The sequence below is a fragment of the Ammospiza nelsoni genome, chromosome 1, assembly GCF_027579445.1.
Source record: "Ammospiza nelsoni isolate bAmmNel1 chromosome 1, bAmmNel1.pri, whole genome shotgun sequence".
Lineage (NCBI taxonomy): Eukaryota > Metazoa > Chordata > Aves > Passeriformes > Passerellidae > Ammospiza > Ammospiza nelsoni.
In genome coordinates, this window is record NC_080633.1 from 106,328,851 (window position 1) to 106,345,353 (window position 16,503).

General features: G+C 39.3%; 1 protein-coding gene across 1 annotated transcript in view; it reads left to right on the forward strand.

Annotated features, from left to right (window-relative positions):
- Positions 1-16,503, forward strand: part of GREB1L (GREB1 like retinoic acid receptor coactivator) — a 65,251-nt gene that overhangs the window by 19,608 nt on the left and 29,140 nt on the right. The window contains exons 7-14 of the mRNA XM_059486513.1: positions 667-804; positions 2,616-2,753; positions 3,089-3,208; positions 4,937-5,074; positions 6,846-7,031; positions 13,252-13,578; positions 14,442-14,570; positions 15,159-15,293. Coding sequence (XP_059342496.1) covers positions 667-804; positions 2,616-2,753; positions 3,089-3,208; positions 4,937-5,074; positions 6,846-7,031; positions 13,252-13,578; positions 14,442-14,570; positions 15,159-15,293 — 1,311 coding nt within the window. The remainder of the gene's footprint in view (positions 1-666; positions 805-2,615; positions 2,754-3,088; positions 3,209-4,936; positions 5,075-6,845; positions 7,032-13,251; positions 13,579-14,441; positions 14,571-15,158; positions 15,294-16,503) is intronic.

Here is a 16,503-nt window from a genome sequence, read left to right on the forward strand (position 1 = left end):
TAGGTTTTGGCTGTGGTAGAGTGCTCTAGAAGTTTGTTAATTTATGCAAAGAGTTTGGGCTCAAATGCCCTTAATTTTTTACCCAGATTTATAAATGAGCATATGCTTTTTATAGTTTTATAGTGCTGTAAGGATGCTATGTTTTTGGGTTTGGTTTTTTCTGCCCTTAGTCAAGCTTAGCTGTGTCTGATAGAGATTCAGTAGCTTGTTGTTGAAAATCTCAGGTTATGGAGATTCCACAACCTCTTTTAGGTAACTTATTCCAGGGCTTATTCCCTGTGCTTGCTGGCTGCAATTTCCATAAGCTCTTCATCTTAGCTTCCTCATGTGAGCCATGAGAAAAATGCATTTACTTGCCTATCCCATGAGGCTATTTTGAGGAGCAATGAGATAACCCTTTCTACAGTTAAAATATCTTTTGAGTGTGTGCGAGTGCAAAATATTGTGGAAGAGATCAATCATGGGTTCAGTGGATTATAAGATTCTATAGAAACGCCCAGTTAAGTGTTTGTTAAAACTCCTGAGAGATACATGGTAATTTCTTGGGAGTGTAAAAAAATTGTTTGCAATTTATGCAGAGATGAGTGTTGATAAATGTGTATGTAATTAAAAAAATTATATATATATGCAAATTTTAATCATTAATGAAACAACTTCTGTTCTCAGATTCTTCAGTGTTCAGTCCAGCAAAATCATCTTCTGCTGCTGTTAACTTAAGTGGAACACAAGACCCATCCCGGAACAAGAACATTGTGAAACCTCTGGCTCTGTCAGTACAGCTCGTAGGAAAGGCATTTGCTGCAGGTATGGCTTTGCTTTCCAAAACATCCGAGAGCCAAGGGAATCATCAGCTTAACAGCCAAGAAAAGAGGGTGTTCTTTTTTTGGTGGAAAAGGGAAAGGAAAGCATTCACTAGCATTCTCCAGAACTGTCATATTCTTGCAGTCTTTGGCACAGAAATTTTTGCAGTTAGTACTGTTCCCAAGCTTGAGCCACACCTTGGCTTTCAGATTTAATATCCTGGTAGGAGCTCTCTTCCTAACTGTAAGAGAGCATAAATGTCACTTCTTAATATCACTCTGATTCCTGCCTCAGTAATTGAGAGTTGTATGCAGTTCTGCATTTCTAACATTTATAGTTTCTCCACATACATTTGGTGGAATTTAGTGTTGTTTTAAGGAGTTTTAATATATCTGCTGTTTTAATTGCTTATTTCTCTATTGTGTGTTTAATAAATTGTAACTCTTAACTGTGACATCTAAGTCCCACACTGAACTCTATTGAGGTAATCTGATTAGGTGATTTGTCTTTAAGCAAGAAAAAAGAAATCATCACACTTATTGCAGGACAGTGTGCTTGAATAAGAAAATGTATCAATTTATTTAGTTTATATATGCACATGAGCATTACACTTTATACATTATGTATTACATCTGCTATTTAATACTATATATACTGTTATGGTACATAACACAATTATGTTGTGGCTAATAAATCATTAACAGTTCTTTGTGCAAAATACCTTTCCCCCTCCATACTTGCATGATTTTATTTTGCACTGAAATTTCTTCTCAGCTTTTCAACCACTTTAACTGACCCATGTCTACCATATCTGCCTGTACAAAATTGTGGACTCTGAGTAGAAATGAGGAGCTAGCAATGGACAAGTGAGGTTATTCATATTTTGTAATTGGCAATTGTACCAGAATTTATTTGGAGGTCTGCAGCTGGGGAGTTGCATTGTTTTAAGCTGCATACCACATCTCTAACACTTCCAGTTGCAGCTGCCATCTGCCAGCTGCTGCACCATCTCCTGGTGTTCCTCCTGGAATGTGTTCTTGGGAGCTAAATCCTTGTGAAGCTGGCTGATTACCAGCAAGGAACTGGAGTTTCCACTGGCCTCCATTTTGGCAGTTTATGCCATTTTTTTTCTTCTGCAAAAACTGTGTTCTGAAAAAGAGTGAAAACGATAAGTGATGGTAACTTCTGGTGATCATCTGTTGTGCATATAGCAGGTCCTGCTGAGTGTCAGGCTTGCTGGGACTGGAGAATCACCTTAGGCAGAGGTAGCAAAATTAAGCATGGTTTGCCTCAGTAATGCTTAGGCCATATACACTTTGCAGCAAACTGCCCTGTCTTCCCCTGCCCAGTGTCCTTTGCTAAGGCTTTAGATGAGAGCCCTGTAATGAATTACTGTGCATGGCATAGGGATGACTGGGGGAAAATTTCTGAGCCACTTGTGGCTTAGAAATCTTTACAAGCTGAATTCGTGATGTATATTTTAAAAAAAAATTGCTGTGTAAGAAAATATATCACAAACTTTGCAATAATTTTGTGTGTGTGTGATTTTTTATTGTATTTTGGTGGGGCTTTCTTTGCATTTTTTCTTCCACCTATCCCTCCTCACCTTGAAATCTGGACACCCCTTTTCAAGGCTTAGATTTTGCAATCTGAATGTTTCTCTGCAAAGTACATTTCATGCTTTCCCTGGAGTATGTTTTTTCTCAGTCACACATCTTGCCCTGTTCTTTTGCATCAGTGTGTGGCTGTATTATTTTATTTGTTTGTTTTCAAGACTGTCTCAAGCCACACACTCTGTATTTTATTATACTCAGCTCCTCTTTCACTGCGTGCCACGGATGTTGCTAATGGAAACGCTAATGGAGGAAGAAATAATGCCTTGAGTACTACAGTCTCTCGGCCAATGCCTCACTCGACATCTCCAAGTCCTGGCTGTGCAGCTGGAGATCAAGGTAAAGAAAACCTCTCTGTTTTTTTATTCTAAGCTGCATTGGATGGTGAGCTTGAAATTTGTGATTTTGTTCTTCTTCTGATTGTAGCTGTTCCTACTGTTCAGTCTTTACAGATCCATTTGCTTTTTGGCATGACCATTAATGATAATGCTGGACATTTTAACACAGGTGACAATGTTTTTCACATCACAGACTGGTTTTATGTAAATCTGGGTATGAGCTTCTGGTGCTCTGCAATGTGATACCTGTTCAACCCTGGTGGGAAATGGAGGGTGGGCTGGAATTTGGTCATTTGGAAGGACAGGGTTTACAATTAGTTTTTGCTTTCCTTCCAGCATCCATGTCCAGTTCTGGACCACCAAAGAAACGCCACCGAGGATGGTCTCCTGGGTCCCCAGTCCCACCTCCTGCTTTAGCAGTACCTGTTCCTACGATCCGGCCTGCGACAAGAACAGGTAAAACTTGAATGACGCCGAGATTTCATTTGTTAAAACGTGAACTCAGCTAACCCAGCAGCCCCTTGCTGCACCTCTCACGTGTCACACAGCAAACATAACTGATCTTGTTGAAGTATTTAACCACACCATGGAGTATTTAAGTACACCATGCCCCCAAAAAAAGCGCATAAGATTGCAAGGTCCCAGTTGTTGTAATCTAAGATGCAACACAGGGGAAGTAAAACTGCTGGGGGAGAGAGAGGAAAAGAAGAGGCAAATAATATTATAATGCTAAAAGAAATCCATGGTTCCCCCAACTGTAACTCAGTTGTTCTAAAATTGTGCAGGTGTATGGATATATGAATATATTTCAAGGATTTTTTGTTAGCCTTCGCCTTGACTGTCGTGTTTCAGTGTGGTGTGGGATGATACAGAAGCTGTACACTCTGTTTCTGCATGGGAAAAACAGCTTTACATAATTTTGGCCTAACAAAGGACACTGATAGTGATACACTAGGTGATCTTCAGTTAAAAGCAGAAAGTGAGACCAAATGTTAGTCATGCATGGAAAAGCTGTAGGAGTTTAATATCATGGCAGGAAATAGAATTAATTACAAGTACTCATTGATTTCCATGTAGGTACCTCTTTATTCATAACTGTTCATAAAACTGTTCCCTATTTGAGTACTTTTCAGTTGTGAGATTTAGCATATTTTCTAAAGAGTAATAAAGAGTTATTTATTCTTTTCTCTATAGAGTGAGAGAATAAGCATCCAAGGAGTGAAAAAAGCCATTCATCAATATGCACAATGCTTTTTTAACTCTGCTCTTGAGGACTTGGTTTTAAGATATTTTGGAATTATTTTCAGAGATACTCATCACAGGAGGAAGGGTTACATGGTAGTGCAGTCCTGCTTTTCTGAGCACCTGAAATTGTAGCTTTTGTCAGTTTCTATCTTCAGAAACCTGCTGAAGAGACATGATATAAGGCAATCTCCCCTGTTTGTTGAGTTTGTCTCCACTAATCTGCTACCTCTCTTGTGTACTCCATTTTCTATGAGTCTTTAGTAATACTTTTTTCTGTTGGATAAACAGTTTCCCCATGTGAAACATTCAGGTATGCATTCATTCATCCTGACTTTGATGTTTTTCTCTTGGTGGCATGGTTTGAAAAAGTGGTTGCAAACCACCAAATGAAGCCTAAGAAACTTGTGAAGCAGGCCTTACTCTGAAACCTGATTACAGATTACAAAATTCTTGCACTTGGCTTCCTTTGTTTATGAAAGCTGCTGCTGCTCTTTCATGAGTAAAGCTTGATTTTTATCCTTGTAGCAACTATCAAAGGGCAACTTTGAGATTTTGGCCTGCTTTTATTTTTCTTATCTACATATATTCTGGGTCAGAAGTCGAAGCAGTTTCTTCCCTTGTATTGAGAGGCAGTATTGGAGGGTGGCCTTTTGGCTCAGTACTTGGCTTTGTTTAAAGATGCATATTCAAACCTGTGTTTTGCTCTCTCATTCTCACCAACAATACAGTGGCGAGAAAAAGTTTTATTTTGGGGGTGGGGCTACAGGAGGATATAGGCTCTTCATTTAAATTACTTAAAACTATAGCAGGAAATGCAGAGACCTTTTGAATTTTATTACAGTTAGTGGTTTGCAGTAATTTTTTTCTTATTTGTTCATAAGGCCAAATCACAGTATGAGCCTTTTAGTAATGGAAGTCTCTCTTTTCTTTATTTTATAGAGCCTCTTTTGTCAGTCCCAGTTCCTCAATCCATGTTAACTGGAATTTTACAGCCTCAACCCATCCCAGCAGGGGAGACTGTAATAGTTCCTGAAAACCTGCTGAATAACTCGGGAGTCAGACCAGTGATTCTGATAGGTAAGTCTTACACTGGGGAATCAAATGCTGCATTTTGTACTAATACACACTCCCCAGGACAAAGGGATTTTTTTTTCTTTTTGTTGGTCGTGTACAATACAAAGTTGGTTTGTCACAGATAGTTTCCTTTAGTTGCTCAATATTTAAAACTGAAAGTCAGGCGATTTCTGGAGAACCTGATTTGCAAACAGGTCACCACTAGGTCAAATTTATGCAGAACCACTGGCCAAATCTAAGTTTTATACAAATAAGATTTTTGTAAAACCCAAAAAGAGAACAATTTCCAAGTAATGAAAATAGCTTTCCGGTATAAACCACTTATAAACCAAGCAAATATTTCCTGCAGCATTTATAGTTCAGATCTTGAAACCCCAGAATTCTACATGAGAACCAGAAAATTGATTTGCACTGACTAAACAGAAGTAAATCATACTAACTTTTTGTCATTTATAGTCCACAGTTCTTGTAAGCAATTGAGATAAGAGATCAGGCTTCAGGCTTTTAAAATCCTTTAGCTGTATAAAGTACTTTGTTAACCCTTAGCAAGACATTGTTTTAAGAGTATGACATTTAATGTGAATATGCCTTTCAACCTGAGCTATTTGGGCATAATACATTAAAATAGATGGGTCAGCTAGTGCTGCCAAAATTTTGATGAGTGAATTTTTTTTTCACTCTATATTTTATTTAGGTCCAATATAGTATAGATGGTCATATAAAGTAGCTTCAGTGTCAATAGAACATGCTTGTCAAAACAGTCTGTAGAATGATTTCCATGAAGGAATGGAGAAGTTCTCCAAGTCCTGACTTGCACAGATAATTTTAATACACACAGCTCCTGGAGAATTACCAGGGCCATGTACACCAGTAAATCTGTCAAGGATAGGGTTACGCTTCTGGCTTGTTTTGCTCAGCGTTGTTTCTGGAAGCCGATTATAAAGCTCTAGCGTGGTGCTCTAATGGTTTTCAGAGAAACACTTCCTTATTAAAGATGAGGGTGCCTACAGCCATCAGCTTAAGTGCAAATTGAATGCAGCCCTTAGGCTCTTGGAGAGCTGCCATTAAGTCCTCAGTTAGGCTAAACTGTTAGTGGCCCTGAGAAACAGCGTCCTATTAATAGTACAGAACCAGATGTACCCAAAAGGATGGATTTGGCAAAATCTCTGTGGAAATGCTTCTTTTGAAATGAAAAACATTCTGAAGGAAAAGAGGAGTTAGCCTGTGCTCATGTGCTTTACCTTACAGAATAGCATGTTTAGTTGTCGATGTTTATTTTACCTGTTTATGAAAACAGAATGGGGAGGTGGCAAAAAAAGTGAAATCAATCCCAGCAATACCACAGTGGCTGAATCAATGCTAATGTGACTTATGCTGCTTTTATAATGTTAAGATCAATGTACTTTTGCTTTCATTGATTTTTTTTTCTTTGTACACTATATTATGGAGAATTTGTATTTAAAGGTCAGGGTAAGACCCAAACAGATAATATTCTCAGCTGTATTTGGTTAACAATAGTTATTACCCTGCTGGATATCATGCAGTTAATGTTAGTTCTTGCAAATGTATGTGATCACTTCTTGTAAAACACAGCAGAGGATTGCTGGCCTATAATTTATTTTTTAGGCTATTATAATGCCAAGAACAATCATTGGTGCAATGTGTTTTGCCAGACAGCTTTAAGAAAATGTTTGGAAATGTATTATTGTGCAAGATTTCATGTAATGGGCAAATTTTATTAATTTCTGTGGGGATTTTGTTTGTTTTATCATAGGCTATGGCACTTTACCTTATTTCTATGGAAATGTTGGTGATATTGTTGTAAGTCCCTTGCTGGTGAACTGCTACAAGATTCCACAGCTGGAAAACAAGGATTTGGATCTCTTGGGCTTGTCCAGCAGTCAGCTGCTAAGTGTGGAGAATATGATACTTTTAACTATTCAGTATCTTGTCCAGCTAGGTAAGCAATTTGTTGTAAGTACTTGGTTTTATTTGAGACTGTCCTTTTTTCTTCATACCTTCATTACGTCCCTTTTAGGGCCAGTTTTCTGGCTGCTTTTGTGGCTGGGAGAGGCAAGTGGCTCCATCTAGTGTGTGCGACTTTGCCACTTGGCTCCTGAAACGGAAGAAGTGAGGTGAATTTAAAGGCTGATACTGCTTCTACTCTCCATATGGGGATTGACCAGGTCACCTTTGTGAAATGGATTTGCAATGCAGATAACTCATTTTCTTAGGGTATCAAACCATCAGTTATCACAGCCCTTTCTAAGGACACTTGGTCTGTTTTATTCAGTTTTGTGACAAATGCTGGCAGATGTGTGATGGTTGTCATTGTTTTGGTGACAGCACTGTTTACATGAAAACCACATTTGTTATTCAGACTAAGGCAAGTGATTCAGTGAATATCTCATTCTTGTAAATGTTTTTGAAATGGACTTTTTGCAAGTTTGAGAGCAAACCAGCAAGCCACATTTTTTTTTCCTCTTATTGCAGGTCCAGTCATTTTCCCCACCTTAGAATAAAAAGAGCAGTGGTAGCAGCAAGGTTTTAGAAGTTAAAAATGCAGGATAGTGTTGGGAAACTTCTACAGTAGTCTCACCCTAACTTTTGTAATTGAAAAGATGCCACTTATCACAGGGGAGTGTGAAGTTACTTTTGTGAATAGCACAGTGCATCTGTAATACATAATGGTATGAAATATGCAGGTGTTCCAAAAGCAGCACAACTGCTGATAGCCTTACAATTTGGGGACCAAATGTGCTCCAAACCCCAAACATGCAGGTTTCACCCATGAGTGCTTACACTTCTCTGCAGTTTGTGGAGGAGACAGGAAGGAAACCATTTTCCATGTTGTAATAATACTCTCTGAGTGACCTGTTAGCTTTGTTTGTCATTCTCTGCCTCACTAGTTCATTGGATGCCATGTTAGAACTGACAAGGGGTTTCTTAATTTTTTACAGGATGTTTTTCTGTTACCTTCTTTCTGTGGGCCTAAATTTCTTATTTGAGATTTTCATCTTTATTGGGAAGTTGTAGAGTGTGTGTGGTAAAACCAGCTGCTTCACACAATTCTGGATTGATAGAGGCAGCTTGCAAATTTGAGGCCAGCTGATAACAGCCTTTCCAGTTAAAAATAAACTATTTGTTGAAACCTGTGAGTCAGTGAATCATGCTCCATGAGCAAGTCTAACTTCAGATGGATGCATCAAGTCTATACTTGCTGCAAACTAGAGGAGGCTTCAAGCAAAGCTTCTGTAGCAGAACTGTGTTCATTGAGCATTGTGACTTCAGCATAAAGCAATTCTCTTATTAGCAGGTGTTTGGTTTGCCTTTTGTTCTTAGCTGGGCAAAGCTGAATAGTTTGCTGTTTGACCTTTTGTGGAGACGTGTGCCAGTGCTGTAAGATGAAAGAGCCTAATGAGGAGAAAAGTAAAAACATTCTGTAGAGGAAGGGATCAAAACACGTTGCTGGTTTGAATATTGCTGTTAACTTGAAACTGTTGGAATTGTGACGGCTGCACGGAAATGTAGCCTTTGTCCCATGTTGTTAAATCAGAGCAGATTAGAAATGAGTAGGGGGTGGCCAGATTCAAAAGTTTTTGACAAGAAGAGACCAATACAGATATAAATTAACAATTTATTAATGTAAGCCTCTTTTTTTAAATTGAGAAAGTAGAACTAACATGTTTTTCTTTTCTCCACAGTATATTGCAAAAGAGTAAGATAAAGGCAAAGATAAAAAGCAGGCAAAAGCATGAAAGAGAGACTTGCCTAATTTTTTTCAGATCTCACTACTTGTATAAAATGTATTTGCAGATGACTGTGATCACAGATTATAAGACTATTAGCTATGGAAGTGCTCCTTTTTTGGAAAAAAAAGGGATATAGCTGAGAATTCCTGTCAGTGTTCTTGTGAAATTATGGCAGCCTTAATTGTAGGATGATGCTGTTGTGTTTTCAGAAATCAGCTGAGCAGCTCGTGATGATATTACAAATCAAAGTAAAAAAAACCAAATGCATTTCTGATGCTTTAAACCTTCTTTAAACCTGTTATTGTGAGCTGTAGCGTGGCTATAAATAAATTCCACTGACTGTGATGAAGGAATAAGTAAAAAAAGATAAAGAAGTGTGTTTGATTTTAGTGGGTTTTTTTTTTTTTTAGTCTACCTCCAGGACTTATTCAGATTTCACATTTGTTATCTTTGGCAGCATTCATGGTGAAATGTTCTCAAGCTTTGTTTTTATATATCAGAATGCCCATATTTGCAGTATGGGTTACATTCCACCATCTGCAATCATCACCTTTTACTGTTGTACTGCCTTTTCTACAAACACCATCTCAGCCTATGCAGTGCTAAGGTGGTCTGTGTTCTGGTTGAAAAAGATTTCTGAAGCCTTTGTTATACTTCCTGTTTAGGATTCTGAAATCATTCTCCTTTCTTTCTTGTTGTGGTGCATTTGAGTCATTTTGGCTCTAGATTTTGTGTGCTTTGACACCCAGAGGTATTTTGTAGTTTTAATGTCCAAATGCACATCCAGAGTCAAGGCTCTTGCAGGGCTTTGCTTTGAGTGGAAGGGATAGTCAGAAACTAAAAGCAAGAGCTTATTCCAGCAATTCTCCTGTCATAGGTGGTTGGAGAAATAGTCCCTGTGGGATGTACCCTGAAGTTTGTCTACCCAGAAATGAGTGTCATCCAGAAGTGGATGGCATTTGAATATATTGACTTAAACTGTATAGAATAATGGAATAGAATCATAGCAGCATTGAATCATTTAGTTTGAAAAAATCTTTAAGATCAGTGAGACCGATCATTAACTCAGCACTGCCAGGTTCATCACTAAACCATGTCCCCAGCTGCCACATCCATGTGTCTTTTGAATGCCTTCAGGGATGCTGAATACACCACTTCCCTGGGCAGCCTATGCCAATGCCTAACCAACCTTTCAGTGAAGAAATTTATCCCAATGTCCAATCTAAACTTCCTCTGGCACAACTGGAGTGGTTTCCATCTGTTCTCTCACTTATTGTCCAAGAGAAGAGACCAATCCCCACCTGGCTACAGCCTCCTGTCAGGTAATGGTAGGTCCTCCTGGCCCCTTTTTTCTCCAGGCTAAACAACCCCAGCTCCCTTTTCCCATAAAACTTGTGTTCCCCAGCTCTGTTACCCTTCTCTGGACAGGCTCCAGCACCTCAACGTCCCTCCTGCAGTGAGGGGCCCTGAACTGCACATAGGACTCGAGGAGGACTCGAGGTGTGGCTTCACCAGTGCTGAGTACAGGGGGAAGATCCTGCTCTGGTCCTGCTGGCCACATTTTTTCTGGTGGAAGCCAGGCATTAGCTTTCTGAGCCACCTGGGCGTATATATGCTGGCTCATGTTCAGCCAGCCATCAACCAGCAGCCCCAGGTGCTTTTCCAGAAGGCAGAATTCCAGCCATTCTTCCCAGGACTGTTGCTGCTGGAGGTTGTTGTGACCTAAGGGCAGGACATGGCACTTTGTTCAGTTGAACTCTCGGGCCTCTCGCTGGTCAGAGTGACCCAGAGAAGAGTTAGAAAGTCTCTTATCCCAGCCCAGTGCTTGAAGAAGGAGTCAGGGCTCTTCAGTTCTCAGTCTCAAGGTTGTTTATTGTTCCTTATCTATAAAATTCTTTCTCCTGTCCAGCTGAGGTCCGTTCAGCAAGACAGTCCAGGCACTCTGCCTGCCCCCAGGGTGGTGTTATGTCTTTATACTAAAAACTACAAATACAATGTTTACAATTACTTTCCAATACCTATCACCTGTGTTAGACAGTGAGCTTCTACTCTAAACCAGTCTAACAGTGCCAACATCACAGCAGAAGATGGAGGCCAAGAAGAAGAAGGAGAAAGGCTGGACACTCCCAGGTCCTTCCATCTTGCCCCCTGAACCCCCATTCTAGAAACCCCAAAATCTACTTTTTCACCCTGTGATAAATTCACTATTATTCTACTTAACTGTCGTGGCCTGCAGATCTTCATTTAAGGTTGGTAACTTGCTCCATGGGTCATAATCAAAACCACAGGCATCTTGGGCTCTGTGCCAGGGTCTCTGAGCCCCCTGGCAGGGTCCTGGCAGTTCAGGACAGCCAGAGGAATGTCCTGGGTTCCGACATTGAGCCTCAAACCATTGTCCTCAGCCCATTGATCCAGCCTGTCAGATCCCTCTGCAGAGCCTTCCTGCCCTCTGTCACCTGCAAGCTGCCTGAGGGTGCTCTCATACAGAATTACTGGATACTGGGAGGTGAAAGGGACCCATAAGGATCATCAAGTCCAACTCTTAAGGGAATGCCCCATGTGGAGTTTGAACCTACTAACCTGGCATTATCAGCACTGTGTTCTGACCAACTGAGCCAATCTCACTCAACCCCCTTGTCCATATAGATATTAAACAGACTGGCCCAAACACTGGGCCCTGGGGAACACCACTTGTGACCAGACACCAACTGAATGTAACTCAGATATTAATATTTTATTATATTGTTTATTTTGCAGTTTTGTTTTTGAAATCAAGGTGATAATTTGCATGCTCATTTCTGTAGAGAAGCTTCTATATATTCCCTTTTAGCATTGATATTTTTTTAAGGAAACTATTCACAATCAAAATCAATATCTATCATTTTGTTTTACATCTCATCTGATATTAATTAGTTCCATTATTTTTTCTGCACTGCTGTACTTTCTTATAAGTAATCTGAGTGAAATTCTGTGTATTCTCATACTGAGAATCTGCTTTTCCATTTGTACCATTATTTTAATCTTCTTGGATTCATGATGATGACCCTTGTGTTTAGAGCCTGTCTCTCAAGTAGCCTCCCTCAATCAGCAAAAGCTGGCTTTATTTTCTGTTAGTGGCTAACATAATTTTCATTTGTTCCTTTATTTCTGCAGAGGAACATTCTTCTCTACTGATATATGTCTAGTTTTGTTTTTTTTTAATTTTGAGGTCTTCAAGGACCTAGAATGTGTGATGCTTTCTTGGAAGGAAAAAGAAAATCCATTTCCAAAAGAGAGCTCAAAAAGAGAGCGTTATGCCCATGCTGTGTTAAATTGGACTCTTCAGAATTTTTCAGTTTGCATCAAAAATGAAAACAGCCTTGCACTTACAAGTTTATAGTTGTCTTACTATCCTGTGGTAATTGGATGGTGGCACTTTCCATATGTTACTTCTCAAAAAGGCAAAAATGACAACAGGTGGCAGTTTTTACAGATTCTGTGCTGTGGGTTATTTACCCACACCCTGTTTCTCACACAACCTTTCTGTTTCTTGGCCTGAAAGAAAACATAAAACCAAACCCACTATTTCACATCTCTCTGATATTTAAGCCCCCCCTGTTTAGTCAGAGAAAAGCAAGATGCTGAAGTGTGAAGCTGCCTCCTTTAGCACTGATATGAGATCTTGGCAATATAAGCCATGATTACTTTTTTATTCTGTGTTCATGAATGTTTTTAACTGTTCCTGAATATCTTTGACAATGAGACAAACTGAACAGAATGTTAATTGAAGTTCAATTGGAGGACTGATGTCAAGATAGGATGGCTTATATTTCTGTTTTCCAGTTCAAGTTGACAGTACAGTTGACAGAGTCTGGGGAATGTAGATTTAAACTTGCCTATTCTTCTTTAGGTTAGGTGCTTGCAGATTCGCTAAATTAATTCAATTAACCTAAGGAAGAGGTTGAACATGTTTATTTGCATCCATGCTTAGTTGATTAGTATGCAAGATGAGAAAAAGCAAAACAAAGAGCACTTAACAGGCTTTGTCAGGCTGCATGGCTGTGATTAGAGTACAAGGATAAGAATTTTGGTTTTCTGCTGCAAAAACATATGGCTGCGTGCTTAATCCTTCTCTTCCAGGCAAAAGGCACATATTTTCCCACTCCGTTGTTTGTCCCACCAGTTGCTGAAGCTAGGAGTGAGGTGGAATACCTCATTGTTTGGAGGAGGAAAAAAAGAAGGCGGTGGTGGAAGAGAAAGGCTTCTAAAATAAAAAAGAATAAGCCATGTGGGTAGATATCCACTGAGCAGCAAGTGTTTGTTTTTTTTTTAATATTAAAAAAATATGGTGAAGGAGCTTGTCAGATCAAGACAGTCATGTAATTATTCCTGGTTCAGTAACATTTTTACATGAGACACTGTTCTTCTAATTGTTTGTTTTCATTGTAGGTCCTGACCAGATACCCCTGAGGGAAGAATTTGAGCAGATCATGCTGAAAGCTATGCAGGAGTTCAGTCTGAGGGAGAGATCCTTGCAGATGAGTGCACAGTGTATCTCCGTGTCACCAGGTCAACTCCCTTGGCTTGCCAGGTTAATCGCCAGCGTGTCCCGGGATCTCGTGCACGTGGTTGTCACCCAGAACTCTCTGGCAGAGGGCATCTCGGAGACCTTGAGGTCTCTCAATGAAATGAAGCATCAGCAAAAGCTGCCAGATTATGTAGTTGCCATTTGTGCATCCAAGATTAGAGGAAATGAATTCTGTGTAGTGGTTCTAGGTGAGTATATTTGCAGACTGCTTCAAATGGCAATGCCAAATTAATTTTCTTGAGTTACTGATCTGGTTTTTAAATCCCTTTTGTTCTTTTTATTCTCCTTTGTATTGTTGCACTGCAATGTCACAGCTTACTGTATCTTCAGCAAGATTTGGAGTACTGAAGTCCATGAGGATATAGAAAAATATCTTTATGCCAGTCATTACTACTTCTTCAGAGGCCTGAGAATTTATTGTTTGTGTGATTGCCTTAGAAAATATCTTGAAGTGACCCAGTGACAAAGTAGTTGCTTTGTCTTTGTTTCATGTAAGAACTGTAATATTTTACATGGCAGGGTCTTCTGCAGACTGCTCAGAACAGAATGTGCTTTTCATCCTTTTTGTCCTTATTTTTATCCTTTTTATTCTGCACAGATGACTGGCTGTGCTGTCTGTCTGTGAATGAGTGTGTCTGCATGGAAATGAACTTTGACTAGTAATCTTTCCTTTGTAGGCAGATAAATCAGTAATGCCAAATTTTACTTTTTTAATCTTTTTTCTCCCACTCTTGGGATAATTACTTTTTTGCTATTTATCCAGAATCCTCCATTTATTTTAAGGTGAAAATACTTATTTTGAATATCACTTTGTCATACAAGTATTCAAAATGATGTGCAATTGCAAAGAACCTGCTAAAATTAGTTATATCAACTAATTCTCTAGTCACTAATGAAGTAGACTTGAGACTGCTCTCCCAGTCTACTGGGTAAAGGCAGTGGAGATCAATGATTGAAGATCAGAATGCCCCAGACTTCTAGGATGAGGAGGTTGTGTTGACATTAAATTGTGTTAAGGTTTGCTCTCACTCTTTCCCTCTCTCTTCTCCAGGTCAGTATCAATCTCGGGCACTTGCAGAGAGCATGCTTACCACCAGTGAATTTTTAAAAGAGATCAGTTATGAGCTCATCACAGGGAAAGTTAGTTTCCTGGCATCACATTTCAAAAATACATCTTTAGGTGAGTGATTCTAAGAAGCAGAAGTTCTAGCCAAGACTTTAGGGTTGGTGTGTCTCCTGTTTGGCAGTTAAATTGCACATGGATACAGCTCTGCTCTCTCCATTGAGAGGCATGCTGTTCTTCTCTCCTCCTTGTTTGTAAAAGAGTGCTTGTCTCCTTCACCTGTGTGGTGGCAGTTCATAACCCTCTGGCAAAACATTTTTAACCCTGTAAGCTGTTGAATATAATAGCAGGGCATGTAATACCTATGTAACCCATAAGTGCACAAGTGTTTTCTAGTTTGTGCTTTAGCAAGGTTTTAGAGGTTGTTTTATGGTGTGTATTTCTTTGTAATCATCAGATGTCACCAGCAGCTGTAAAGCCACAGACCTGAAATTATACAACTGTGGCTCCTTTTTAAAAAAAATAAAAATTAATCCAGCTAGTAAATCAGTAGATAGAAAAGTATTCTCCCTCCTTCTCTTCTCTGTGTGCCCAGTCCCTTGCCTAAGTGCAGATTTGACACCAGCTGTGGGAGAACATGGGTGTGTGTAATGTTCAATGGTGTTTCTCTGAAATAGTTTCCTGGTGCTGCTCATTCTGATCTAGGTGATGATTTGGACAAGCTGCTGGAGAAGATGCTACAGCAGCGAGGGGAAAGTGTCATTATTCCTTTTAATGGAGATGTTAGAGAGTGTGTGTCATCTCAGGAGGCAATTGCCATGGTTTCTACGCAAGAACCAGGTAATTTTTTTACATGCAAGATATGAAATAGGTGAGTAGCTCACTAAACGTCAGAATGCATACACCTCAGGAGAATCTGAGGGCACATTTGCAGTCAGTGTGCCAACCTTAAAATACTAATACTGCCAGCTAAATGTAGCAATACAGCAGTTGCTCAGACAGAAAATCTCTGTAATAACCTTCAGCAAATTTTTTCCCCTGATGTTTTTATATTCTATTAGCTAAAACATGTTATCTTCTGTTAGGCATCAGGCAGAGTAGAGAAGATGTTTCTTTGTAGCACTGGCAGAGTGGATTCATCTCATCTTTTTGCTCAGAGAAAAGGAATGTAACCTTGAGTTTAAGGCAGAGGGGAATTGTGTTCTCCTTCTGATCTCCTCAGCTGTCCTTCTGCCTGGTAATATGCATTAGACCATTGTGCTCTGAGGCTTAAACTTCTATGTGTTTTAATAGCTTGGGCTGAAAGGGCTGGGGAAGTGTGATCTGTAATTTGTTGATCTCAGATGCATCTTATTCAGCATAATGTGATAAGATTCTTAAGTGCAAAAGGTAAGTTAGGATTTCCTGTCTAAAATTGCTAATTTTCAGAATTGTTTAGCTATTCAGAGTTCTAAACATACTTTTCATATCATGATGATACTGGGAAAAGATACACTGAGCTGTTGTGAACACTGAGATTCTTTCAGGTCCAGTATCAAAGCAAATTCAACCTCCAGTAAAGCTTTTTTCTATGAAAGAAAGGTACGCTATTGGTTCATATTAGTTAACTTAAATTCATCTATTTGGTATTAAATCTGCATGAAAGCAAAATGGTTTAGTGTCTCCACATGGATCAGGAGATCCAACTAGAAGGGCTGCCAGGCACTTTGTTCTGGCACCCTCAGAAGTACAAGTCTCAAGCTTCCTCAGAGGATTAATTTGAAGGGAGATGATCTTTAGATTCTGGGGTTTTTTTTCTTCTTACTGTGTACTTTTTTTTAAACCTTCATATTTTCTCAAAGAATTGTTCTGAGTTAGCTTTGTCCTTAACATGTGGCTGTACAGTGGTTGAAGCTATTCAGAAACTGCGTGATTAAAAAATAATAATAAAGTAGTAAGTCTCCTAGGCAGAGAGGGACATTTCTTCCATAGCAGACCTGCTGAAATGGACACTAAGGCATATTTGAAGAGGAGATAATCACATGTGCATATGCACACATGAAAACACATC